This window comes from Megalobrama amblycephala, linkage group LG5 (genome assembly GCF_018812025.1).
Source record: "Megalobrama amblycephala isolate DHTTF-2021 linkage group LG5, ASM1881202v1, whole genome shotgun sequence".
In the NCBI taxonomy this organism is placed as follows: domain Eukaryota; kingdom Metazoa; phylum Chordata; class Actinopteri; order Cypriniformes; family Xenocyprididae; genus Megalobrama; species Megalobrama amblycephala.
In genome coordinates this window covers 3,494,670-3,522,328 of record NC_063048.1, presented here as the reverse complement: position 1 = coordinate 3,522,328, position 27,659 = coordinate 3,494,670, and the positions used below count along the sequence as shown (strand labels likewise).

Genomic DNA, 27,659 nt, shown 5'->3' with positions numbered 1-27,659 from the left:
CACTTTATCCTTGCGTTTGCCGGATAATCAGTCTAACGATATTTTTTTTTGTTTTTCTCCTCAACATTTGAACTGATTTGATGACTCTGTTGTCTTCTGAAGAGCTGCTTATAGCTAAAACTCAATTTGCTTTATAAATGATGAATTTTGCTTTTTGCAACATGATTTTCTTGTTTTTACTGTGAAGCTGCTCTGAAGCGATCTGTATTGTATAAAGCGCTGTATAGTGACTCCTGCTTTACAGTCAATTCTAGTACTTGTTATGTGTTGAAGGTATTGCAGTGTGTAAAGAAGTGCGGCTTTAGTGGCTCGACACGTCTGCTGAACCGCTACTGACGGAGCGTGCTTAAGTTCGGATCCCGCAGAAGTCCAGGTTATTGTTCTGCCGCTCGTTCGGGTCTACATGATGACATCACGGGTTATCATCGCGTCATGACGTCACCGCTGTCCTCGCGCTCGTTCGTTTGTGTGGAATTTTCCAGTCTCTGTTGTGTAACGCAGCGCAGGTCTTCAGTATTCCTCCCGCATGACTCCAGACCGCAGCGTGTCGGCTCTGAAGAGCCTTGTTTCTGTGGCAACCGGGCACACAGCGCTGGCGGCCCCGAGCTGCTGGAGGCGTCACGGCGACTGATGCGGCCCTCACAGAGCAAACCTCTGACCACACACACTCACACACAGGTTTTTGACATCTTAGTGAGGACTCTCCATAGGCGTAATGGTTTTTATACTGTACTAACTGTACATTCTCTCCCCCTACACTACCCCTGAACCTAAACCTGCCCATCACAGGAAACACTTTACACTTTCAAAAAACACCATTCTGCAAGATTTATAAGCTTGTTTCCTCATGGGGACCTCAATTTAGGTCCCCACGGTGACCCCATGAGTCAGTGTGCGTTCAGGTTGAAGAGCTCATGTGCATTTACTCTGGGTTCTCAGTGATGTCAAAATAAAAGTCCCATTTATGACACTTGTCACAGGGTTCCCATGGATCCTTAAAGAGTCTTAAAAAGTCTTATTTTTACTCATGAGAGGTCTTAAATTTTAGACGATGATTTGACTCAGACATCTAAATTATTTACCAAATTAAAACTATCTAATTAGCGTACATATTATTTTAATTTTATTTTTCTTTGTGGATTTGCTTGTTCTCGTGACAATTTGTGGGCCTCGTGGCATTTACTTCAGGCTCCAGGCATCAACATAGGCTACGGTCTCCTGCATGCGAAAAGAAGAGAGCAGAGGAAAATGTGTAAATGTCAGTTCAGTAACCGTTGTGAGTTCATTCTTTATTTGTGTAGGGGTGTGTGATTAAGTATTTTCTATGATGATATAGTAATTATGTTTAATGATGTGACATTGAGTTTGTCACTCATGCTTTCATTGCATGATGTATGCAGTTATATGTCCTGAAAATTCAAGATACACAGGCATTTTTTTCCCCGATGAGTTTTTATCTTATCATTATATCATGTGAAATGTAGTTATACAATATCACATGAGCAAGAGTGCCATTTTCCCCAAATTAGAATGATTGCAAATGTGATATATATATATATTATACAACAGTTAAATGAATAATAAGTTAACACTGAGTTACATTTTAGACACAATATTGTCAGTATTGTTTTGTTTTGTTTTTTCATTTCGCCAACGAAAATTTAAAAATGAAGAACAGCAGAACAGTCTCTGTGCAACAGACAGAAATGTTTATTTTATATACTGACTGAATCAGTATATAAGTTTTACTAACGATTCAATGATTCACTTGCTTCGTTCATTTGAACAAATCGGTTGAATGAATGACTCACTCATTAAGACAGTGACTTGCTGCCACCTACTGGCAGTTTAGTTTAATATTTAAAGTACATTTTAATTAATTAAGTTAAAATTAGAAATAATTACAAATTTAAATATTGAATTAAATTTATGTAGACAAATTGTAAATGCTGTGTAAATATATTAATGCCGCTTCTCATTCTGTGTCACCTCTGCATTGCAAAGATGGATTTTGTTGATAATGATTTAATTTGATTGGAAATAACAGCCCTGTACTGTGCTATTATTGTAATAGAATTTAATTTGAATGTTAGATTTCGACCTAAAAGGTGATGCATACATCTAATAAGTTTAGATAAATGCCATTATGTAGGTAATAATGCACCTGGAAATCAATTTAAGGTGGCAAATATTGCTTTTGAAATGACTTATCGAGAGAACCATTTTTTGTCACATATTGCACACCCCTAATGTATAGTTATTTCTTCAGGTCTTAAAAAGGTCTTAAAAAGCCTTAAATTTGACTTTAAAAAATGTGCAGAATCCCCATATAAGCCCAACAGAAAAAAAAACCCCTTCTCAGCTGTCCTGGTCGTGCTGAAGAGCCTCGTGGAGCCGCTGTCTGAGGCCACATCGCTGCTGTTGCTGCTGTTTAATGTGTCTCAGTGATTATCAGTGTTTATCAACAGTGCTAGAGATGCTTGTAGAACTGCAGCTGGTGTTTGATCTGAATGTGCTGATGTTCCCCTGCAGGCGGCCCACAGAACAGCGACACGGACACACCGGAGGACGCATCATCACAGGTGAGACGCACGCACACACACACACACACACACACACACACACACACAGACATGTGATGAAAATCTAATCTAGATGAAATGTGACATGTTGCCTTTAGCTATTGAAGTACTGAAATTACTAACTGGACATAAATAAAAACTAAAACTGATCAAATAAATTTAACCTAAATGGTAATATTTAAAAAGATCAAAACCAATAGAAATGATACAAGCTCAACAACATTACAAAAATAAATAAATGTTTATATATATATATAAAAAAATATGATTTAATAGTAGTATATTAATAACATTAATAAAATAAAATTAGTATATTAATGATAATATACTGTAGAAGTATATTAATAGTAACACTGTCAGTTTCCTGTGGTTCAGTGAGTCACAGGAAGTGTGGCGATTGCCTCTCGTTTGATTCATTCATAGATTAAGAGCATTGAGTGCGTTGCCGTGTAGATCAGCCGTGTTCAGCGGCAGACCCAATCACACGGCTGTTGCTAGGCAGCAGGCGAGTGTGTCGCCATGGTGATTCAGAGCCATAGTCAGTCATCATAGTGCATCAGGTGAGCGACTGCAGCGTGAGGACGTCCGTTTCATGTATGTTACAGTGAAGCTGATCCGATGCAGGGGATGCTGGGAGTGCTGCCATGTCTGTGGCTGTACATCATGCTGTTTCAGTGTGAACCTCCTCTGAGCGCCTCACTGAGTGTGTGAGAGTGTGTGTGTGAAGTACTGACAGGAGACTGTAGTCACAGGAAGTGTTCATTACTGGAGCAAAGCAGATATAAACAGACCTGGACACAAGCTTCCACTCATGTGACTCTCACACACAGCATTATTCAGTGTCGGTGTGAGATTTCCTCTTTCTGTTTCTTATGATGCGGCCGGCATCTGAGCTCGTCAGACGTGTGTCACATGATCTCAGGCCACAGTTTGCTGATGTGAAGAGCGTGACGCACTGCAGCTCCTCTAGACGCCGCATTAATGCTTCACAGGTGTGAACGGCAGCGATTAGCGTCATGCGTGTGACGTGTGTGATAAACTTTGACTGCAAAGACGTTTGACATTTTTGAGTGGCTCAGTGTCACCATATTATTTTTATTATATTGCTATATAAATAAGCTCATTGGGCTATTGTTATTATATTTATAACAGTTCTGATTCTTGAATCTGACTGGACAAGAGGCTTTCCAAAAGTGCCGATATTTCAGCAGTATCTCTGTATGCTTGACAGGCTGTCAGTCAGTGCAGTTACATCGTTACGCCAGTAGGTGGTGGCAAGGGACTGTCTTTGTGAGTGAGTCATCAATAAACCGTTCATAATACGCTTAAAAGCACTGATTCATTCATGAATTAAAAAAGGTGTTGAAATTAATTTAAAGGGAACCTATTACTCCCCTTTTCACAAGATGTAATATAAGTCTCTGGTGTCTTCAGAATGTGTCTGTGAAGTTTCAGCTCAAAATACGCCACAGATCATTTATTATAGCTTGTCAAATTTGCTCCTGAGCAAAAACACATTGTTTTGTGTGTATCCCTTTAAATGCAAATGAGCTGCTGCTCCCGCCCCCTTTCCAGAAGAGGGCGGAGCTTTAACAACTCAATAACAACAAAGCTGGAGAATCTCACGCAGCCAAAATGAGGATTGTCAGTAACGGTGTTCAGCCTTACATTGTTCAAACCGGAGTCGACACTGATGGAGAGACTCAGGAAGAAGTTACAACTTTTAGAATGAAACTGGACGTTTCTGAATGGTTAGTGGATAAATTGATGTAGTTTCTGTGGAGTTGATTCAACTCATCCACTAGCATGTGCCGTCATGTTCATCTCTTGAACAAAACCTGTATGGACGCTAACGTTTATGATTGCTATCAAATGCTGTTAATGGTCTAATATTTTTTCCAAAATATCACTCGGACAGAAACGCTCCTTTTTTATCAATCGAGCTTGTCAAGGTCAACTTCAGGCTATCCAAGCTAGCGAGACTCTAAATAGTGTTCAGTGCTCGTCTGTGCAGCAACGACAGAACAGTTAACATGCTTTGCTCCAACTTTCAAATAATATGAGCCCATCAAAGCTGCAAAAGCTTCTGTAATCTGTAATTGTGTTTGAGGTACATCATAATGAATCTTACCAAATGTGTTAATGTCATGCTGATGAAGGAGTTTTCTGTGATTGACAGGACAGCGTGTCTGTCGGCACGCCCGTGAGAGACGTCTTCTGTCCTCGTGCCGTTGTGTCCAGCGAACACTTCCGTGGCTCTTATGTGCGAGTGCAGCCCTTCGACGAGGCTCTCACTGCAAACCAGCGGTTCCTGCCTCCACAGGTACAACACACACACACACACACACACACACACACACACACACACACACACACACACACACTCACTTCAGACCTGCATTATGTAATCAGCTTATTTTTTTTGATGTAATGAGTAAATAACACATTACCTTTTAAAACTTTTTTTTTTTTTTTAATAATGCACATTATTTTTCAGTTTAATTAATTTGCTTATACATAATACTTATACTAAATTAAAATCTCTTCTCCATAACATAGTCACTTAGACATGCGCACTCTTGTATGTGCGGCAACAGACAAAAAGTACAAAAGTAACAAAATGCGTTACTTATAACTTGTTAAATTAAATCAATAGAAAAAATTATACAGTAGGTTATATAGCGCTTTGGGTTCTAGAAAAGCGCATTATAAATAAAATGTATTATTATTATTATTATTATTATATAAACCCTAATGTTGATATTAATGTGTATTTTATACAGGCTGTGTTGTTAAAAGCATTATTGTTTTAAAACGCGTACAAAAAAGAAAAGAAAACAAAAAAACACCTTCAAGGCCTGAAAGAGAGAGCGCCTCAGCCGTAACATTTAAAATGAAAGCCAGAAAAATGAATGCGAAAGTAACACAAGGCATTACTTTCTATAAAAAGTAACTAACATAATTAGTTACTTTTTTAGGGAGTACCGCACTATTATAATGCATTACTTTTAAAAGTAGCTTTGCCAAACACTGCAGACAACCTCTGTAGTCTCATTTAGACCCTTGTTCGCCTTTTTGAAGAAAGTAAAAGCTTTAAAACAACCACAAAGGGGTTTTACTCACATATAGAATGTCATATAATAAGACATGCACAAATTAAAAAGCAGGTGTTCAACCAACTGTAGACATTTAAAAATAATCAAACTCAAGAAAAAAGTGCAATACTCTTCGAACATAAATTTAACTTGATGTTTCAGCCAACAGGTCTGATGAATGATCAAATGTCATTGTTTTTAAAGAAACCCAGAGCAAAAATATGAACTCTGTCTCCGGGTTTTAGGACTTATTCCTGCAGTTCTCTATTTCAGATGGTTGACAGCAGATATTTACAATTTTTTGAGCTTGTTGATGTGGCATTAAAGGGTTAGTTCACCCAAAAATAAAAATTCTGTCATTACTCACTCCACCCTCATGTTGTTCCAATCCTGTAAGACTTTCGTTCATCTTCAGAACACAAATGAAGATCTTTTTGATGAAATCTGAGAGCTTTCTGTCCCTCCACTAACAGCTACACAACTACCGTTTTGACACTTTGAAAGGTTCATAAAGAGACCGTAAGTGTAATGACAGAATTAAAATTTTTGGGTGAACTGTCTCTTTAAGACAGAGAGGAACTTCCTCGTGACTTGTTTTTGTGTGTCGACGCCTTTGCAGGTTTCCTTCAATACCAGACGTCACGTGAGCTTTCACATGGACGAAGAGGAGATAGTCCGCATCAACCCGCGGAAGGACGTGCTTATCCGAGGCTACGAGGACTACCGGCACCCAGTGCTGTGGAAACGGGACACTGAGCGTGAGGAACCGGACTCCTCCACCACCTTCTCCAAGCCCGATGGCAAGAAGTGCGAGTATCTGTACGCAGATGCTCCAGAGCGGCACAAAGACTCTGTGAAGACCCAGCAGCCGTCGGCCAAGGCGTCCCGCAGGCGTCGCGAGGACGGCGAGCGCTCGCGCTGCATCTACTGCCGCGAGATGTTCAACCACGAGGACAACCGGCGGGGTCAGTGCCAGGACGCACCTGACCCCATCAAGCAGTGCATCTACAAGGTGAGCTGCATGCTGTGTGCCGAGAGCATGCTGTACCACTGCATGTCCGACTCGGAGGGCGACTTCTCGGACCCGTGCTCCTGCGACGCCAGCGAGGAGCAGTTCTGCGTGCGCTGGCTGGCACTGCTGGGTCTGTCTGTGCTGGCGCCCTGCATGTGCTGCTACCCGCCGCTGCGCGCCTGCCACCGCTGCGGAGAGGCGTGTCGCTGCTGCGGCGGAAAGCACAAGGCCGCGGGCTGAGCCGGCCCTTGCCGGGGTCTGATTTTCACTGGCCCTAGATGGGCGGAGCGTCGCTCAACGCTTGTGGAGAGAGCGTCCAACCGCAGGCGTTGCCGGAGCGGCATCGACGTGAGGAGGAACGTCCTCGTCGCATGGACACGGAGAGAACGCACACGCCAACAACACATCGCGTGTAACTATGTGAAGAAATAATATTGTGTCTTGTACAGTGATTCTAACACGACGATTTTCGCTCTTGGCTTTTTCGTGAGTTATTAACCGTGGCCTTTTCTTTTTGACGCTATCATTACTAGACAGACAGATGCACTAAATATGTTGTTGAGCATTAATGACAGTGGTACGGTCACTAAGACTCTTTGTGCTCTTGTTTTGCCCCTGCATCAAGCAGCTGTAAAATGTATTCCGGATGTTTTCTTTGATTCTGTCAATCATTAATCAAACAGGCACTTCAAAGGTCAAAGCACTTCACTTAGAGAAGCTCCTTTCTGAAGCTTCTGTTTGAGACTTTAACCGCAGACGGTTTAAAACCCTGAAGAATGAGAAAATGGAGAAAATGTCGTCCAGCCTGACATTATTCTTACAGTGGAATATAAGTGTTTATTTTACATGCATGTTTAAAGCTGTTTTCTGTTTTAAATCGACCTTGTTTTGACTAATAACCAGATGTTTTTGAAGATTTCTGCCGTATTGTGCAAAGATGATCTGTTAGTTGACAAATGTATTTGAAACGTGTTGTGGGAAAGAAAGTCGAAATCCTGTCACGGTTTACTTTCTATGCAAGTATTTCCACGAGACTCTCTCTGACCTCTGCACACCAGTCCCCTTGCGTCACATTAGCCGGATTTCAGGGAAATTTCGCATGAAAAAAAAGTCTATTGTCAGTAGTGTAGCGATGTATGAAGCACCGCTCACACAGAAGTCACTTTCAAACCAATCGACTTTCTGTTGGTCTGCGCGGCGACCTTTTTCTCCCTCACGCACGGGTTCTATTTGGAATGACAGTATTTCAGCCGCAGAATTTCACCGAGAAACAGTAAATGCACCTTTACAAGACGGCCACAACACTCGCTGTAAATACTGAACATTATTCCTGCATTCGTGATCGCTGCTGACGGTACGTATCGTGGTTTGATTTGACAGCATTATGTACATAGATCACCTGTTAATACTGTTTCACATTGAAAAGTAGTGGAGATGATGATAATAAATGACGTCCGAGGTTTTAATCGAGATTCTCTCTAGTTTTGTATCGCCGAAAGATGAAAGGTTTGTGAAGCTCGTTGTATGAAGCTGCTAGAAACAATCACTAACTGCATCGCAAGAGTTTCATTCCTCTATGGATGACTGTTAAACACGATCTAGTTATATCATTTAACCTTGACCACGCTTTCTCTGAGGCGTCTGTTTGTGTTGCTTTTTCTCCTGAATCACTCGATTTACGAGAGTCGATTTCTACGATCTTGCGGAATATGCAACGGCTTTTCTTGTGTGACGCATCCGTCGCGTTTATGTGACTACCAGTTTAATCACGTGCTGCTATTGTTTTTTTGTTTTTTTTCGTGTTCTTCTTTTTTCATGGAAATATAACTCTGGAATGCATAACATTTAATGTACGCTCTTGACTTTTTCTAGGTGATGAAATGCCAGTGTAAAGCAGTTCAGTGGTGTGGGCTCATGTAGTTCGCTTGCAGTAGTGCAGACATCGTGTTCTTGATTCTTGCAGTGTATCAGTGGTTTATTCTGAGCCTGTGAACTCCTTTAGTTTTAGTGCCATTGGCTTCATTCTTGACCACCCTGAAAAAGTGCCTCACATCTGTCATAGAAACCGTAATGCTCACGCTCTGGTTCTATTAGTTTATATCTATGTATAGGTATTTCTATCATGGTTTGAAAATACTAAATATATGATGTAATATTTATAGTTCAGTAACTCATGTCATAGTTGTATTTTCTGTATACAGATGTAGCTTGTTACTTTCATAAATATACAATGTAAATATGCATACAAATGTTTGTAACTGTTTTTGTTACACCATACACTTATTACATCAGTTAACATTACCATAAAAAATAAAAGGAGAATATAAAATAGTGCTTTGTGTGTGAATGTGTCTGTGAGAGTTTGTGTGAGTTAGTGTGTGTGTGTGTGTGTGTGTGTGTTTGTGTGTGAGAGGGAGAGCGAGCTTGTATGTGTGAGAGAGAGAGTGTGTGTGTGTCTTCATTGGTGAAAATGATATTTAAGTAAAGGAATGTTATGGTTACTCACATAACCTCGGTTCCCTGAGATAACGGGAACGAGCATTGCATCGTTTTTTCTGATGCTTATGGGGAAACTCCTGTTTTCTCAGTATCCTGAAGTCTGTGCAAATGTCATTTCAGCCTGCCAAAAAGGGTGGGGTTGACTGCCTATATAAGTCACAAAGAAATGCCAAAACAGCGCGGCTAGCATGGCAAGCCTCGCAATGCTCGTTCCTGTTAGCTCAGGGAACCAGGGTTACACGTGTAATCATTGCATCAGTTTTGCTGACGCTTATGAGGAACTTAATCCAATAGCGCTGTGCTACAAGTGCAGAGCGGAAGACGTTCTATGAGCCGACACCTTAGGGGAGATCGATTGAGGGACCCAAGATGAGCTGCTTAAGGAGAGGCTCAGACTGCGGTCAGAGCCTGCTAAACAGTCCATAAACGTTTCAGACTGACAGAATCAAATCTGAGGTGCTCCATATTGTGTTGACCACCTGGGGGTGGAGTCTCCATTCACCCAGGGTAGTCTGTTGTGTGACAGCATGTCTACTCCTACATTCGAGGAGCTCAGCACGTCTTACTGAGCAAGGATGGGGCAACCTTCTAGCCCCTCTGAGAAACTTAACGACCAGGTCATGTTTCCCATCTAGTTGGCCAGATATCGGGGCATGGTTCGCCAACGATAGCTGCCACATACACTTTGAGTGTGAGGGACGTGAACCGCCCTGACTGAGCGTTCTTCTGTCCCCATAGGAGAAGACTGTTCGCTAGTCTGTGCAGAGGGCTTGACCTGATACCTCCTTGGTGTTTTATAAAAGCAACCACTGTCCTGTTGTCCAAGCGGACCAGGATAAGTTCCGCCAGGAACTCCTTGAAGGCCAGAATTACCACCAACGTTTATAGACAGTTGATGTGTTGTTTCATTATAGGAGTTGCCCATGAGCCAAAGGCTATTCTGATGTTGCACAGGGCACCCCAGTCCATCTTGGAGGCGTCTGTCATGACCATGTTCCTCCTGGAACTGTGCCCAGTGTTATCCTGTTCTGATAAAAGCGGGATGATTTCCAAGGGACCAAGGCCTTGATGCAGCCGTGGGTCACTTTGAGCATGCGTCAGCCTGTGTGCCACACATGAGGTAGGACATGGCCTTTCAACCAAAGCTGGAGTGGTCGCATATGGAGCATGTTGCTGCCATGAAGCCCAGCAGTTTTTGAAACCTCTTGAAGGGGGAGAAGAGACGAGGCCCCTATGCACCTGATTTTCAGGGGTGCGCTCTTTTGTGAACCAAGCCTGCATTTGAGCTGAGTCAAATACATCCCTCAGAAACAAAATTTGTTGGCTGGGGAGCACCAAGCTCTTACCAAAGTTGACGCTGAATCCCAGGCTCTCCAGATGACTGAGCAGGGGTCTGTGGGCACATAGCTCCTGTTTCGACTGAACTATAAGGAGCCAATTGTCAAGCTGGATTCTGGTCTATCTCAGAGGGAAGAGAGATGCATCTACACAAAAGTAGATGATGCAAGAGCTTGAGAGAGTCCGAATGGAAGGACTGTAAAATGGTATGCTACACTCTCGAATGTAAATCTGAACAACGGTCTGTGATGGGGCTATCTGGATATGAAAGTAAGCATCTTTCAGATGCACTGATATAAACAAATCTCCGGGTTGAATTTGCGTGAGGATTTGTTTCATAGTTAACATTCTGAACAGCCATCTCATGAGGGCACGATTCAGTCATCTCAGATTCAGGATGGGCCTGAGGCCACCATGAGAAGGGGGACGAAGAAGTAGTTGCTCTAAAAGCCTAACTCACTGCGTTCCGTGGGAACTTCTCCATGGCACCTTTTTTCAGCAGAGACTAAGCCTCGAGACCGAAGTGTGAATTACACCCATGAAGCGGGTGGTCTGCAAGAAAATTGGAGCAAGTAGCCTCTTTCTATTATCCCCAAATTCCAGCTTGATACTCCGGGAATGGCCTCCCATGCCCTGAGTTGAGTGGCAAATGGTTGAAGTACTACAGGACGCGTCTTGTGCTGAAGCGGGAGAACAACACCTGTTACTGCATTGAGAGGAGGAGAAATGCTCTTTTCATGAGAATGTAAAAATTTTGTTTAGTTCGCTATAACAGTGAGAATGGGTTTGGGTGCGCAGACTAATGGGGCAGGCCCAGAACCAGCACCAAACATATCATCTCCAGTGCCCTAAGCTGAAGAGGGGACTGGAAGACGGGCACACTTTAAGGGTGGTCCAGGCTCGGTGGGACTTGAACCCTTTCTCCTACGTCCTGAGCCATCAGGACTGCTTCTCCTTAATCTCAGTGAGATTGAGCTATAGTGACGCTTCAGCACTACTAGGTTGGCCATCTCATGGCATCTCACCCATTCTCCTCATGGAGAAGCTTGTCCTGATAAACTTGAAGCACCACCATTTTATGTAACGCAGAGGCGGCCTTGGAGAAAATATGAAATATGCTCTGAGTTTTGCTTGATAGTCACAGGGAGAACGTCATTATCAGCTGCAGTGATGTCAGTGCAGTTGTCGCTCTTGCAGTGCTAGCAGCTCGGGCTTGGGAATCCCCTGGCTGCAGGGAGAGTGAAATGCGCGGCATGTGGACCGGCGTGAGCTTACTTAGTCCCGTCCGCTCAGCCCTGCGACTCCATTGTTTCTTCTTCATAAGTGCAGCATTTTTAAGGAAATGCCAGGCGAAAAGATACAGGGGAGAAGCATCATCCTCAGCTGCTGATTTGTCAGCGCTGTACTCTGCTGCAGGGCTGCCAGCGTCATTCTCGTTCTCGCAGCGTGAGCAGCTGGTCTCAGTTAGTGCAGCCACAGCGTAGGTGCATCCCAGGCAAGTGATGCAGTTGGGGTGCTCGTCCGAGCTACAGTCTGGACACAACATTTTGCATCAAAAGTCGCTGCTCTTTTAGATGGAAATTGCTCTTTCTGTGCTTTTGCTGGAAAGCCGCAGGGGAGAGTGCAGAGTCAGGTGCAAGCTGCGAGGCGCTGATGGTCCGCTGCAGAGGCTTGCTTCGACAGAGAATAGAAAGGCTTATGTGTTGCATTCAGAGTCATTGAGGAGATGGACTCCGCGCTGAAGGAGAATGATTCTGATGTTGTGGAATTTCTGTATATACAGGCTGAAATGCCATTTCTCTGTGCAACTGCACCACATGAACCAATCAGGCTTTATGATTCTGAAAAAACAGGAGTTTCCCCATAAGCATCAGCAAAACTGACTCAATGCGAGTGAACTGCATCGAAAGGGAACTATTTTTCTTAAAGGGATAGTTCACTTTAAAATGAAAATTACCCCATGATTTACTCACCTTCAAGCCATCCTAGGTGTTTATGACTATCTTCTTTCAGATGAACACAATCAGAGATATATTTAATAATAGATATATGCGTATGGTCGTCCACTGGAAGCTAGTTATTTGAATTTATAAAGTTTTAAATATGGATATTTTTCTTACAAAAATGCATCGCTTCACTTCAGAAGACCTTTATTAACCCCCTGGAGTCATATGGATTACTTTTTTTTATGAATGGATGCATTATTTTTGGCTTCAAAACACGGGCCCCCATTCACAACCATTATAAACCTTGGAGGACTAAGGCTATTTTTAAATAGCTAAAATAGCTTTTAAATAACTAAGGCTATTTTTTTTTTCTCCAATTGTGTTCGTCTGAAAGAAGATATTCATAAACACCTAGGATGGCTTGAGGGGGAGTAAATCATGGGATAATTTTCATTTTTGGATGAACTAACCCTTTAAAATGTTCAAGTGTGCTATTTTTCTGTTCATGTGTGCTTATAGTATTTGTAAGCCCATTCCACACCTGTAAAAGTTTCTCATTACTTATTAGAATCCAACTCAACATTTAAACATTATAACATTTAAAAACACTTTCACTTATGTTGTTATCATAGACAGTCTCTAGAAAGGTTCTCAAAGTGCTCAAAGCCAAAGATCATCTCTGGTCAAATAAGAACATCCAAGTATCATCTGATCTGCACCAACATTCACACAATATTTTTACAGTATCAGTCAAATTGAAAAGTCTTTGATCTTCAAGCTTCAGAGAAACATTCCCCTTGAACTGACAGTTTTGCCATCCTTTACTCTCATGTTATTCCAAACCTGTATGCTGGTATATGAATCCATAGAAAATCAGATGACTGAGTATTAATGCAGCTCACGTTTCCACCCACTTTATAAACTTTGCCCCATCAGAGGCTGTAATTGGATCTCAAATGTTGGTTTGGTGGTTCTGAAATGCCTGAGTCAAAGTCTGTCATCAGAATGATTTGGTTTAATTTCTTTTAGAAGCATCGCACATGATTGTGTTAGGACTCACAGGTGAGTCTAATTATTCATTACACAGCTGTCCAGCAGACAGTTGAATATAAAAGGGTGTTAAACCCCTTCCCATTTCATGCCGTCAGCAATGGCACCACATGGAAGAGAAATGTCACAAGACCTGAGAAAGAAAATAATTTCTTTACACCAGAAAGGTGAAGGCTACAAGAAGATCAGCAAAGCTTTACTTATCTGTCAGAATACTGTAGCAAAAGTGGTACAAAAATTTAAAAAAAGATGGAACTGCAACCATCTCACAGAGACGTTCAGGTCATCCATGGAAGTTAACACCTCGATAGGAGCGTCTTCTGATGAGAAGACTTGAAGAAAATCGGCATGCAAGTTCACTGCAGTTATCTAAAGAAGTAGAAAGCCCAACTGGGGTGACTATTTCCCGTGACAAAATATGGCGTACACTGCAGAGGAATGGCATGCATGGGTGCCGTCCACGAAAGAAGCCTCTCCTAAAGCCCAGGCACAAAAAAGCCCACCTAGAGTTTGCCAGGACCCATGCCGACAAAGATGAAGACTACTGGGACTCTATACTCTGGAGTGATGAGACCAAGATAAATGTTTTTGGAACTGATGGCATCACAAAGGTGAGGAATACAAAGAAAAATGCATGGTGCCTACAGTGAAACATGGTGGTGGCAGTGTCCTTATGTGGGGCTGCATGAGTGCTGCTGGTGTCGGGAGCTGCATTTCATTGATGGCATCATGAATTCACAGATGTACTGCTCTATACTGAAAGAGAAGATGCTACCATCACTCCATGCCTTTAGTCGTCATGCACTTTTCCAACATGACAATGATCCTAAACACACATCTAAGGCCACTGTTGGATTTCTGAAGAAGAACAGGGTGAAAGTGATTCAGTGGCTCCTGATCTGAACCCAATCGAACACCTATGGGGAATTCAGAAGAGACAAGTTGAGCATCACTCTCCATCCAGCAACCAGTCTCTAAAAGAGCTCATTCTTGAAGAATGGAAAAGATAGATGATGCAAAATGTCGCCAACTTGCTCATTCCATGTCTAGAAGATTTGGTGCTGTCATTAAAAATCATGGAGGCCATACAAAGTACTAGATGATGTAGTTTTTGTTGTGGGGTGTACTCATTTTTACATCACCCTAATTTGAGTAAAACTGAAAAAAATGTGTAATCTAAATTATATTAACCTTACTTTCATGTTATAAGTTAAACAGATGTTATATTAAACTTAGTCTTGTCAACATTTTGGAAATTGTTTTTGTGTTCATTGAGATTTTGTTTAAAATGTTACTTTTCAAAGGGGGTGTACTCATTTACGCTGAGCACTGTATATGTTGAGATTAACAATAATAGGATTAATAAATGCTGTTGTGTATTGTTCATTATTTCATGTTAACTAATGTATTGAACTAATGTTGACAAATGGAACCTCGTTGTAAAGTTTTACTGAAAATGTAAGTGTAATTTCCCCAATAATTGAATGATTTGTGTTTATGTGATGAATTTTGATATTTTTAAATGAAAGGTTTGGGTCTGGTAAAAAAAAAAAAAAAAAAAAAAAAATAAAATCTACAAGGCATTTGAACAGTTAATTTTTTTTTTTAAATCTGTGTTTGAAAAAAAAAAAAAGTCAAAAGTTGATAAATGTCTGGGTTGAGTATGATTAAGGTTCCAGAAATGAATGAAGAAGATGCTGTGCTTATTGCCACCTAGTGGACTCTTCTGCCTCAAAGTTTGCGCATGCGCAGTTGCACGAGGACCCTCCTGATGACGAAAGTTACGTCACGCCGACAGCTGAAGACTGAAATAGTACTTTGGGCTAATACATTTTTTATACATAAGTGCATTTTTTTGTCCATAAAGCCCTTGTTTATTATATTTTGTAAAGATTTTAAGTATTACTTGGATACAATATCAATCTCCAGCAATGTTAAAGCTTTAAAATCCATAACATTGTGCATCTTATATTTAGTTTTACAATATACAGTTGACTGAATGCTCTGTGACCTCTGTGACCATTTTTATAGTTACTATTAAACATACTTTAGGGATCTCTAGCGACCGAAGTAAGACAAGAGGACACAAAACCATGTTGCCATAGGAACTCTAGTTTTGTTGTCGTTTCTTCACGGTCTCGTTTGAGTGACGCACTGCAGCAGACGCGCGTGCGGATGAATTCCTCTCAGAGATTGAAATGAAATGCTAATATTCATTATTTAATCATATCTGGATGTGTTTAAGATGGAAAGCGATATACTCGACATCCTGGATCAGGTTGGGTAAGCAGCAGATCGATCGCATAAAATATGTTTTTTAATGATGACGATGATCAGAAACAGTGATTAAATGATAATGTTTAATTGTCGGATGTATTTATTTGATGGACAGTTATGAGCGGTTAAGGTAAATTTAGAAAGGTTTTTTTTTTTTCTCTGATATTGTCATAAAGTGGTTATTCAAGTGTTGTGTTTATGGGGGAAAAGCAAGTAGCAATTTCATATATGTATTTTGACTGATTTTTACATGTTTCTGTGACACGATAAATATATTGGCATCATCTCCTTCAAAAATGAATTCACAAAATATCCCAAGTAACGTTAAAAATTAATAAATAATTGAAGTCATTGATATTTGCCATAAGTCATTTATTCATGTGGAGTGATTTGGCTTTTACATTTTGCTAATGAGCAGGAAGAAGATAGAAATGCATAAGAAATAACACAAAAAAGGCCCAAATACCATTTTTAATTTTGTTATTCCATGGTGGTAAAAAAAAACAAAAAAAAACAAACAAAAAAAACAACAGAATTACTAAATGTAAACTTGAGATAAAAAGTCGCAATTGCCTTTTTAATTGGTTTATTAAGCTTCCATAGTTTTCGCCAACCCATTAGAAATGAACTAATGAAGACAAGAAAGATGAATATAAATCTTGAAAGAACAGCAGTAGTGAAAAATAGCCATTTTTACACATGATTTGACAGTTTATTTTAATAAATATCAAAATTATAAAAGATGTGCATCATAGCTGACATGTAGATGAACACTTTACAGCTGGATTTATGACTAAATTATTCCCTTCAAATGTTAGTGAGCTTTAAATTATGGCATATTAATAAATAAGTAAATAATAAGTAATAGGAACACACATGATTTACACGTGATTTGACAGTTTATTTTAATAAATATCAAAAATATAAAAGGTGTGCATTAGGGCTGGGTATCGATACAATTTTCACGATTCGATTCGATTACGATTTCGATTCAATATCGATTATTTTGGATGTAGTATTTCAGTTTCAGTACAGTAGGAGTCAGTTGGTACTACTATAATAATATTGAAGGTTAAATTAACTTATTTATATACAAATACTTAAATTACACTCAATGATGTTTTTATTATAAATACAGTTAAGAATTACATAATCATATTTCTACTCCAATTCGTTTTTTTGAAATATAAACATTTAAATCGCGGCTGTTATAACTTTTTTTATTCAAACATGCATTAAATATTGAAGAACATTAAAAATTATAATGAATATGTAACGGTGCATAGCTATATTTATCAGAATGTTGCTTTGCTTTCACTTTTCTAGCTAACTAATGAGTTTATGGTCACTGAATATGTTTAAATGTGACGTTACGTGACATTGTTCACAAGCTGTTTTATTGACGTCTTTCCGAAGTTGAAACACTGATTGAGCGATTACACGAGACATGATACGGATTTCAGTAAGTTGTACTGTATATTTTAACATACCTTCAGATGTTCATGCATGTTTATTTAGCTGTAACTGGTATTAAAGCAGAGGAGAGGATGATCACATGCTTCTCTTTAACTGAGGCGCTAAAGCGATCTGTCACGCCACATTAAACAGCGCCAAAACGGTGTTTATTTTTTTAATCTCATAATAAGATGGACGTCATTTGAAATCAGACTTTTCTTCATATCAAAAGTAACAAAGCACAAAGATTATTACGATTTATTGGATGGGAGGCGCTACATATTCTGCTCATTCATCAACTGAAAACAGACTAGACTAATCGATTCTTGGGATTTAAGAATCGATATCGGTTCGTAAAAATGAGAATCGATTCAAATCGAGAAATCGATATTTTTTACCCAGCCCTAGTGTGCATCATAGCTAACATGTAGATGAACACTTTACAGTTGGTTTTATGACTGTAAATTATTTCCATCAAATGTTATTGAGCTTTAAATTATGGCATATTAATGTATGAGCCAATATGCAGTAGTGAAAAATAGCCATTTTTACACATGATTTGACAGTTTATTTTAATAAATATCAAAAATATGAAAGCTATGCATCATAGCTGACACCTGGATGAACACTTTACAGTTGTTTGCACAAAAAAAAAAGTGGTTTATGTGGTTTACCGCACTACATTGGACATTCAGTAGACATTCTGCAAGTAAGTATGCGATTAAAACAATATATGGCCATTTGTATTGTAAACAATGTATTGAAGTGATGCTGCTGATTGCCATGAATATAGCCATTTATGGCATTAAATCATAAATAAATAAATATATGGCCATTTGCTCGATTGTGAAAAATGTACTAGGTTGAGAATAGTTGGTTGTCAATATCATGCCTCTGCTTTGAATTTGCAAACATTAACTTTAATGCACATATAATTAGAAAAATCTTAAACGCGGAAGTCTGAATGTGCGAATATAAAACCGAAGTCCGACCCGTCGCATCGCCTACAACATGCGCCTTCCCTTCTGCAAATCTACGAAAATGTGCATAAACATGCAAATCTGGTGTGTGATGATGGGCAGGTATGAGGGGCCGCTGTCAGAGGAGGCGTGTCTGCTGGCGGCGTGTGGGCGGGGCTTCAGCTCATCTGAATATGTCAGTCTGATGATGTGGCTCTCCTCCAGACTCTCACGCATCACTGATTCACACACACAGGAGGCGCTCATCACAGGTGACACACACACACGGCATGTGAGGAAAACAATATGCATTCGTTCAGCTTTTCAATAACAGGAGTTGCACAGTAAACAGCAGCTGATGTGGTTGATGTTTGTGTGTGTAGAAGATCCCGACAGATGCGCTCTGGACATCGGCAGGCTGCTGAAGGACCTGTGTTGTCCATATGAAGGACTGGCGTCACGATTAGTGAACGGGGAGGTCAAAGACACGAAGGACCATCTGAAGATCATCTGTGAGTGGTTTGCACATTCATGTTTGTGGTGATCGTGTTCTTCTCCATGTTGACCGAGAGTTTCGTCGCTCAGTGTTCTTGGCGTCGGAGCTTCAAGCGGCCGAGATCGAGGCCAGTAAACCCAGGTGTGAGGTGGAGGAGCTGGACGCGCCTCTCCAGGATCTCAGGATCATATGTGAAACGCTGAAGCTGCCAGATCCGGCCGGACGAGATGCCAGAGATGCCTTCAGTGCCGTCCAGCAGCAGGTGTGGCATTCACTTCATGTGTTTTGCTCTAATCGTAAAACAGCCAGTGATTCTCAGTCATCGTAGGGACCGCTCATCAACCTGTGACGTCACATGACATTGTTCTCAAGGCGTTTTATTGGCATCTTTCTGCAGTTGAAACACTGATTGATTGATTACATGAGACTTGATTAATTTCAGTAAGTTGTTCTGTATCTTTCAACAGTCCTTCTGATGTTCATTATGTTTATTTGGTGCTGTAGTAAACTCATAGTAAAGAGGAAGAGACGATTGGTTCAGCCACACATTAAACAGACACAAAAACACATTTATTGACTGATACTATTGATATTAGAGGTGCATCGATACTAAATTTCTCCACTGATACAGAGCCGATTATTCAGAGTGAGATCTGCCGATACCAATAGTTTGGGGGGTCTGCTTTTTAATGATAATTTCATTATAATTAATAATGAATCATTATATTCTTTGGATAATAACTTTATTCTCTCCATTTCCTCAACTTGTTTCAAAGTAACTGGTATCAGTTATAAAGATAAACACATTACTCAAATTAATAATTAAATTCTGAAGATTAAATTAATACTTCTTAACTTTCTGAATGTTATTAATTCATATACACTACCATTCAAAAGTTTGGAAACATTACTATTTTTGATGTTTTCAAAGAAGTCTCTTCTACTCATCAAGCCTGCATTTATTTGATCAAAAATGCAGAAAAAAAATAATAATATTGTGAAAATAATAATACTGTAATATTGTGAAATATTGTTACAATTTAAAATAATTGTTTTCTATTTTAATATACTTTAAAATATAATTTATTTCTGTGATCAAAGCTGAATTTTCAGCATCATTAAATCCAGTCTTCAGTGTCACATGATCCTTCAGAAATCATTGTAATATGATGATTTGATAGTTATTATCAAAGTTGGAAACAGTTGTGTTGCTTTATATTTTTTTGGAAACTGTGATACTTTTTTCAGGATTCATTGATGAATAAAAAGTCAAAAAGAACAACATTTATTCAAAATAGAAGATATTTTCTAACAATATAAATATTTTACTATCACTTTTTAATCAATTTAACACATCTGTGCTGAAAAAAAGTATTAATTTCTTCCAAACAAAAAGAAAGGAAAAAAAAATATACTGACCCCAAACTGTAGTGTACATTGTTACAAAAGATTTAATTTAAATAAATGCTGCACTTTTTTTTACTTTTTATTCATCAAAAATCCTGAAAAAGTATCACAGGTTATAAAATAATATTAAGCAGCACAACTGTTTCCAACATTGATAATAAATCATCATATTAGAATGATTTCTGAAGGATCATGTGACACTGAAGACTGGAGTAATGATGCTGAATCACAGAAATAAATTATATTTTAAAGTATATTATAATAGAAAACCATTATTTTCAATTGTAATAATATTTACAGTTTTTTTTTCTGTATTTTTGATCAAATAAATTCAGGCTTGATGAGCATAAGAGACGTCTTTCAAAAACATTAAATATAGTAATTTTTCCAAACTTTTGACTGGTAGTATAATTACTGTTAGTATTGAATATCAAACAGTTTCTTAACATTTTCTTTATACAAAGCACAAATTCAGTGCATTTTCCTGCTCTCTTTTAATTGGGAGGATATATCGGCCCTGACTATCGACTGTTTTTAAACTATCGGCTGATAGCCCATAGTGTGAAAATTAGCTTTTATCGGCCAATACCGATTATTGGCTGGTATATCAGTGCATCTCTAATTGATATAAAACAAAGTATCAGCTTTCAAATTCAAAGCAAAAAGATTACTGGATGGCAGGAGTCAAATAATGTTTAGTGATGTTTTGTTCACACATCAGCTGAAAACAGCACCGATTATAATCTATTCTAATCAACGTCGGTTCATCAAAGTGAGAATCAATTAAAAACGAGAAAATCGACCAGGATATTCAAATGAACACCACAGTCGTTTTTGCAGAGTGGAAACAATAAACTCTCTTTATGGACTGGAAAGGAAGTTTGCAGTATTTTATTTTATTTTTTTTTAAGCACAATGATTCCTCATGACATTGACTCCTTTAGCTCTCTTTTAGTATGATTTCAACTTGTATATTTCTCTGTTTTTGTGGTGCAGGTGAATGTTTTGCTGAAGCAGCTTCCAGAGACGCACATCGGAGATCCTGCATTCAAGAGCTCCCTCCATCCTGACAAATGGGTGAGAGTCATTCTTATCTCTGGAGAAGAGTTTCACTAGATGTTTCATTACAGATGAGCTGTATAAAGTGTTAAAAATGTCTATGTCATTAGTGAATGAAGTGTGATGTGTGTTTATTCAGAGCGAGTTGGAGAAGATCAACGGCGTTCTGTCAGCGGAGTACGAGTGTCGGCGGCGAATGCTGATCAAACGGCTGGATGTGACGGTGCAGTCCTTCAGCTGGTCTGACAGAGCCAAGGCATGTGGGAAACACTTTATTCACTGCTTTATGTTTTGACATTTTTAAAAACCATTTTCCATCTTATTTTTAAACAAATTAATACATTATATTGAAATAACATAAATTATTAACAACTGACAGAACATACGGGACACTGTGTTCACTTAAAAAGTCACAGCTTTCTAGAAGCATATTTGTAAAGTGTAAAGTCAGAATTATTAGCTGTAAATTCGGAATTAAGAAGAAAAAAGTCAGAATTGCGAGATATAAATTCAGAACTGCAAAGAAAAAAGTCAGAATTGCAAAGAAAAGAAATCTGAATTATGAGATATAAATTCTCAATTAAGAAGAATTTATATCTCATAATTCAGATATAAATTTGAAATTGGGAAGAAGAAAAAAATTACAAAACAAAGTTGGAATTGCAAAGAAAAAATTCGGAATTGTGAGAAATTCAGAATTGCAAAGAAAAAAGTCAGAATTGCAACGTAAAGTCAGAATTATGAGATGTAAATTTGGAATTAAGAAAAAAGTCAGAATTGTGAGACAGAAATTCATAATTGCAAAGAAAAATGGAAGAATTATGAGATATAAATTCTCAATTAAGAAGGGAAAAGTTATGATATATAAATTTGAAATTGTAAAGAAATTCAGAATTGTGAGAAATTTGGAATTGCAAAGAAAAAAAGGCAGAATTGCAGCGTGTAAAGTCAAAATTATGAGATGTAAATCCGTAATTAAGAAGAAAAAATTTAGAATTGCAAGAAACTCCGAATTGCGAAGAACAAAAATCTGAATTATGAGATATAAATTCTCAATTAAGAAGGAAAAAGTCAGAATTACCAGATATAAATTCAGAATTGAGAAGAAAAAAAGTCAATTGCTAGAACTTGGAATCATAAAGAAAAAAGTCAGAATTGTGAGATATAAATTTGGAATTACAAAGAAAAAAGTAGCGACCAGGTCCCATTGGTCCGTGTTGATGATGTAATAGGTAGGTGTGGCTCTGAGGCTCCACCTTCTCTGAGGTGTAAATCTTCTCCGGCTCATTTCTTCTGTTCAGTCAGTCGAGGTTACATCCAATTAAAACATGAACACACTGGAGAGCCGCTTTATAGTAGAAACTGAAGCTGTAATTCTAACTGAAAGACACACTGACACTGTTTTTCATCCTACGGCGAGCAGCTTGCGTTACTTACATCTGTTCCCTTATATAAATGGCAGACATATGCACGTGTTGTTGAGTGTTAGGAAAGCAAAGCTATGAGTTTATTTGTGTATTTTTTATTTTTCAGGTGAAGATTGACAGAATGGCCAGGGCGTATCAGCCCAAGAGATACTCTCTGTCACTGAAGTCCTCGGTGAGCGTGGCTCATCTGCTCGCTGCACGAGAGGACATCTGCAACATGGTGAAAACAAGCAGCGGCTCGTGCCGAGAGAAAACCGCCTGCGCCGTAAACAGAGTACGTACAGCTTAGGGTTACTTGGTTTGTCAGATTCTGGTTGACGTTTGATCGTTGCTGATGATTTGTGTGTCATGGCATCATCAGATCCTGATGGGAAGAGTTCCTGATCGCGGCGGACGGCCGTCTGAGATCGAAGCGCCTCTGCCCGAGATGCCCGCCTGGCAGAAGAGATCTGATGGCGGAGGCCGAGGAGGAGGATACGGCGGGAACTGGGGAGGAGGCGGATCTAGAGGTGGTTGGCGCTCCGGAGGAGATGGATGGAGAGGAGGCAGATGGAGTAAAGGAGGTCGAGGGGGGCAGTACTATCACTGACAGTGTTATGATGGACATATGAGTGACAGTGAAGCGCATTAACGTGTGCCCTGTGAGGAGATTGTCATTTCCTCTCTTTTAAACTAGTGTTTCCTTGAGCTGCATGATCAGCCTGTGCAAATACCTGTGAGATTACTGAGACATCATGGTAAAGAATAAAGCCGTTGAAAACCCTTATGAAATGTACATGACATTTGAACCGTTGTTGTTTTCTGTCTTTGATTTGATACTTTCTTCTTGTTTTGTATAAATGGACTCAAGTCAGTGTTGTTGGCCGTGTGCTTTGCATTCTGGTCCCGCTGGATCTCAAACTGAAGGATCACCTTCATTCAGCTGCTTTCATGTTGTTCTTGATGTTAAAGGGATAGTTCACCCAAAAATGAAAATTATCCCATGATTTACTCTGCCTCAAGCCATCCTAGGTGTATCTTCTGTCAGACAAACACAATCGGAGATATATTTAAAAATATCCTGGCTCCTCCAAGCTTTATAATGGTAGTGAACGGGACCTGATTTTGAAGCCAAAAATAGTGCAACCATCACAAATATAATCCATACGGTTCCATACGGAGGGGTTAATAAAGGCCTTCTGAAAGGAAGCGATGCATTTTTGTAAGAAAAATATCCATATCCATGGATTAATTTTACAACGGATGGACGCACTTTAAAATCGGGTCCCCCATTCACTCCCATTATAAAGCTTGAAGACAGGATATTTTCAAATATATCTCCGATTGTGTTCGTCTGAAAGAAGATAGTCATATACACCAAGAATGGCTTTAGAGTGAGTAAATCATGGGATCATTTTCATTTTTGGGTGAACTATCCCTTTAAGCAGCTTTTCTATTTCATCACAGATTTTAGTGGGTAACCAGGTAAGATTAACTATAAAATAAATAGGTATAAATGATGACCAAGTATTGCCTATGAATGAGGATTGATGAACACATTAAAAGCTTCATCATTATATAACAGCTGTATCAGAGATGAGTGTCCTAGCAAGCAATGAATATTCTGTTTCACTTTAATGATGCATTAAGGATTTCTCTCCCTTTTTTAAAAAAAAAAATCTAAATCAAAATTTTCAATCAAAATTAATTTGATTGATTGATTCATGAAATTCAGGTGAGATATCTGGCAATAGTTATGACAACTCAAATGTCAGTGTTTATTTAACATTTGAAAGTTAAAATAATTGTTTTTAATGAATCAACATGACATTTTTCATTTTTTATTTATTTGTTTTTAAGTTGTCTTTTATTTTTTAGCTGGTGCAAGTTTGGAGTTTGGGCGAGATTGGGCTTAAAATCAAACCATCATATTCATCCGCTCTGAAGAGCGGAGCCGAAGCACAACTCGACAGAATTACCAAAATATTGTTCCTCCGTAAGTTACTTGCAGTTTATGCCTCAGCTTCTAGAGGGCCACATGAATTTACAGATAGTCATGGCCATGTTCACACAGCAGCAGAATATGGTTGTCAGTCCTGTGTTTGAGTCCTTAATACGGTTACGTTCACCCAAAAATGAAAATAATGTCATTAATTACTCACCCTCATGTCGTTCCACACCCGTAAGACCTTCGTTCATCTTCAGAACACAAATTAAGATATTTTTGACGAAATCCGATGGCTCCGTGAGGCCTGCATAGCCAGCAATGACATTTCCTCTCTCAAGATCCATTAATGTACTAAAAACATATTTAAATCAGTTCATGTGAGTACAGTGGTTCAATATTAATATTATAAAGCGACGAGAATATTTTTTGTGCACCAAAAAAAACAACATAATGACTTATTTAGTGATGGCCGATTTCAAAACACTGCTTCAGGAAGCTTCGGAGCGTTATGAATCTTTTGTGCTGTGAATGGTCAAATAGTTTTTCAAAAATATTGCTTGGACAGAAACGCTCCTTTTTTAGCTTGTCAGGATCAACTTCAGGCTATCCAAGCTAACGAGACTCCAAATAGTGTTCAGTGCTCGTCTGTGCAGCAACGACAGAACAGTTAGCATGCTTTGCTTGAACTTTTGTCTTGGCGTTAGAACTGGTTCACCGTTGTCACTTGTGAAAACAAAATGGGGGCGCCGTGGGTGGAAACATGCAGATTAAGGGGCAGTAATATTATAATAAGATCCCCTTCCTACATCACTAGAGGAGAGAAATCTGAGTGGCTCGTTTTTTCACATGCTTGCAGAGGAAGGCTTGCAAAAACAAAGTTACTGGGTTGTGCTTTTTCACGTTTTCTGGGTTGGTAGATGCACCAGTGACTTGATTAAACCACTTAAACATGGAAAATAATGCACAGCATGTCATCATATTCCACGTGTTCAAATGCAACATCTAATAACAGTATTTATATTTATAGTATGTATTATATAAGCTGTCTCGTGACATCACTGACACATTAATGCATCAGCTATTATTGTTATTAGCCTTATATATTTTGATTTTATGCTCAGCATGTTTGCTCTCTTCATCAGTCCTCTCAAGCTGCTTCTTGCTGTGGAAACTTTTAATTCTTCATATTGTTCATGATCTTTTTATCCAAGTCGAGATGTTTCACACGACTGGCTGTTTTCTTGCTGCAATTGATTCCATGGATGTTCTTTGTGGAACCATTGATGCCAATAATGACGCTTTTAAGAGTTTAAGAAATAGCACTTACTACCGCAACCAAAATGAAAAAACATGAAACAAGAAACCTAAGAAAACATTGTTTATTTATGTCTAGTGTGATGAAAAGTCACAGGTTTGAAATCATTTGAGTTTTAAAGAGTTAAGAGAGGATACAGTGTGAGAGTCTATATGATTTTTGGGTTTGTATAAAATTCTACAACAATTGTAAAAAGTGTAAACCATGAGCTAAAACAGGAAATATAATCCTAAGAGTCATGACACGAATAATAAATATATCTACAGCTGGTAACACTCAGAGAGTCCAGTGAGAAGCGTCCATTAGCGGACCGCAGCAGATTACTAGACCATCTATAAAAAGAACAAAGGTCATGTATGTTTCAGAAGGATTAAAACAAAGGTTTAAAACCATCCATATGTTCAGAAGAGTAATGCACAATGCAGAATAAAACAACATGAATTGTTTGTCTTCTGTTGAATAAAAATAAACATAAAAATAAACTATGCTTTTTATCATACCTAATATGCAACACAGCACAGTTTGTAATAGTAAACATGAAAAATTGCATTACATTATAAAAAAAGCATTTATCATTTTAGTAAAGATAGATGTAGTAATGTTATGTTATTAAGGTTTTATCTTCAACATGTGGCTATAAAATATCAAAATCTTGCAAAGGTTCATGTGATCACCAGCAGAGGACTGCAGCTTAAGTCCATGGAGTGTGAGGAAACTTGTTTTCTGACTGAATTATGACATTGTCTTTGTGTTACAGAGTCTCTTGTTTTGTGATGAGCTGCTGCTACATTTACACAGAGAGCGTCTCCACATCAACACACACTGACATAGCCAAAAATTCAAAAATATGTCATGCATTAAATTGACTAATGTTTGCTCATTCTTGGAAAAGTAGGATAGCTGTAGTACAGATGGTCCCCGGCTAACAGGCTCTCGTTCTCAGAACATTCTGGCAAGGTTCTCTCAAAGTTATGAACAAAATGTTCTTAAGGTAACATTAACAGAATGTTAGTTTAAAGTTATCTGGTATTCAATAGCACTCTCAAAATGTTAGCATTTTCCCCTCCAACTTAAAAATCATTCGACATTGTTGTTTTATTTTTTTTTGTAAAGGCTGTTTGACTTTGTCTTTGCATGTTTGCTTTGTAGACATTGGATCGGTACTTCTGCCTACGTCACACGTGACCTTTCCAACGTGATTACGTAATTCGGGGTGCATCGCAGAACAGTGCAAGAAGATTTGTGGTTAAAAAAAAATTATATGTATATATATATATATATATATATATATATATATATATATATATATATATATATATATATTTTTTTTTTTTTGTAGAAAATGGCCAATGGTTTCTCTAGATAAGACTCTTATTCCTCGTCTGGGATCATGTAGAGCTCCTTGAAGCTGCACTGAAACTGACATTTGGACCTTCAACCCGTTGAACCCCAGTGAAGTCCACTATATGGAGAACAATCCTGGAATGTTTTCCTCAAAAACCTACGGAAGAGGATTAGGGCCAAGCAATAATAAAAAAATAAAACCATCTTGAGATTAAAGTTGTTAAATTTCGAGAAAAAACTCGTTAAATTTAGAGAAAAAAGTCGAAATAAAATGTTGAGAATAACCTCATTAAATTATGAATTTGTTCTCATAATTTAACGACTTTTTTCTCGTAATTTAATGACTTTATTCTCATAATTTAACGAATTTGTTCTCGTAATTTAACGACTTTTTTCTCGTAATGTAATGACTTTATTCTCAACATTTTATCTCGACTTTTTTCTCATTATTTAACGAGTTTATTCTCGTAA

The 27,659-nt window shown here is 38.7% G+C and overlaps 2 protein-coding genes across 2 annotated transcripts in view; both read left to right on the top strand.

Moving 5' to 3' along the window:
• Window positions 1–9,020, top strand: part of spred1 (sprouty related EVH1 domain containing 1) — a 32,006-nt gene extending 22,986 nt beyond the window's left edge. Inside the window, exons 4-6 of the mRNA XM_048190219.1 lie at window positions 2,533–2,582; window positions 4,762–4,905; window positions 6,297–9,020. Of these exons, the coding sequence (XP_048046176.1) occupies window positions 2,533–2,582; window positions 4,762–4,905; window positions 6,297–6,929 (827 nt within the window). The 3' untranslated portion in view covers window positions 6,930–9,020. The remainder of the gene's footprint in view (window positions 1–2,532; window positions 2,583–4,761; window positions 4,906–6,296) is intronic.
• Window positions 9,021–15,592: 6,572 nt separating this feature from the next.
• On the top strand, window positions 15,593–23,382 carry fam98b (family with sequence similarity 98 member B). Its single transcript, XM_048190228.1, has 8 exons — window positions 15,593–15,805; window positions 18,337–18,485; window positions 18,597–18,725; window positions 18,799–18,971; window positions 21,113–21,193; window positions 21,315–21,431; window positions 22,709–22,876; window positions 22,964–23,382. Exons 1-8 carry the CDS (start codon window positions 15,768–15,770, stop codon window positions 23,189–23,191), a joined length of 1,083 nt encoding a protein of 360 aa, XP_048046185.1. The 5' UTR covers window positions 15,593–15,767; the 3' UTR covers window positions 23,192–23,382.
• Window positions 23,383–27,659: the final 4,277 nt, after the last annotated feature.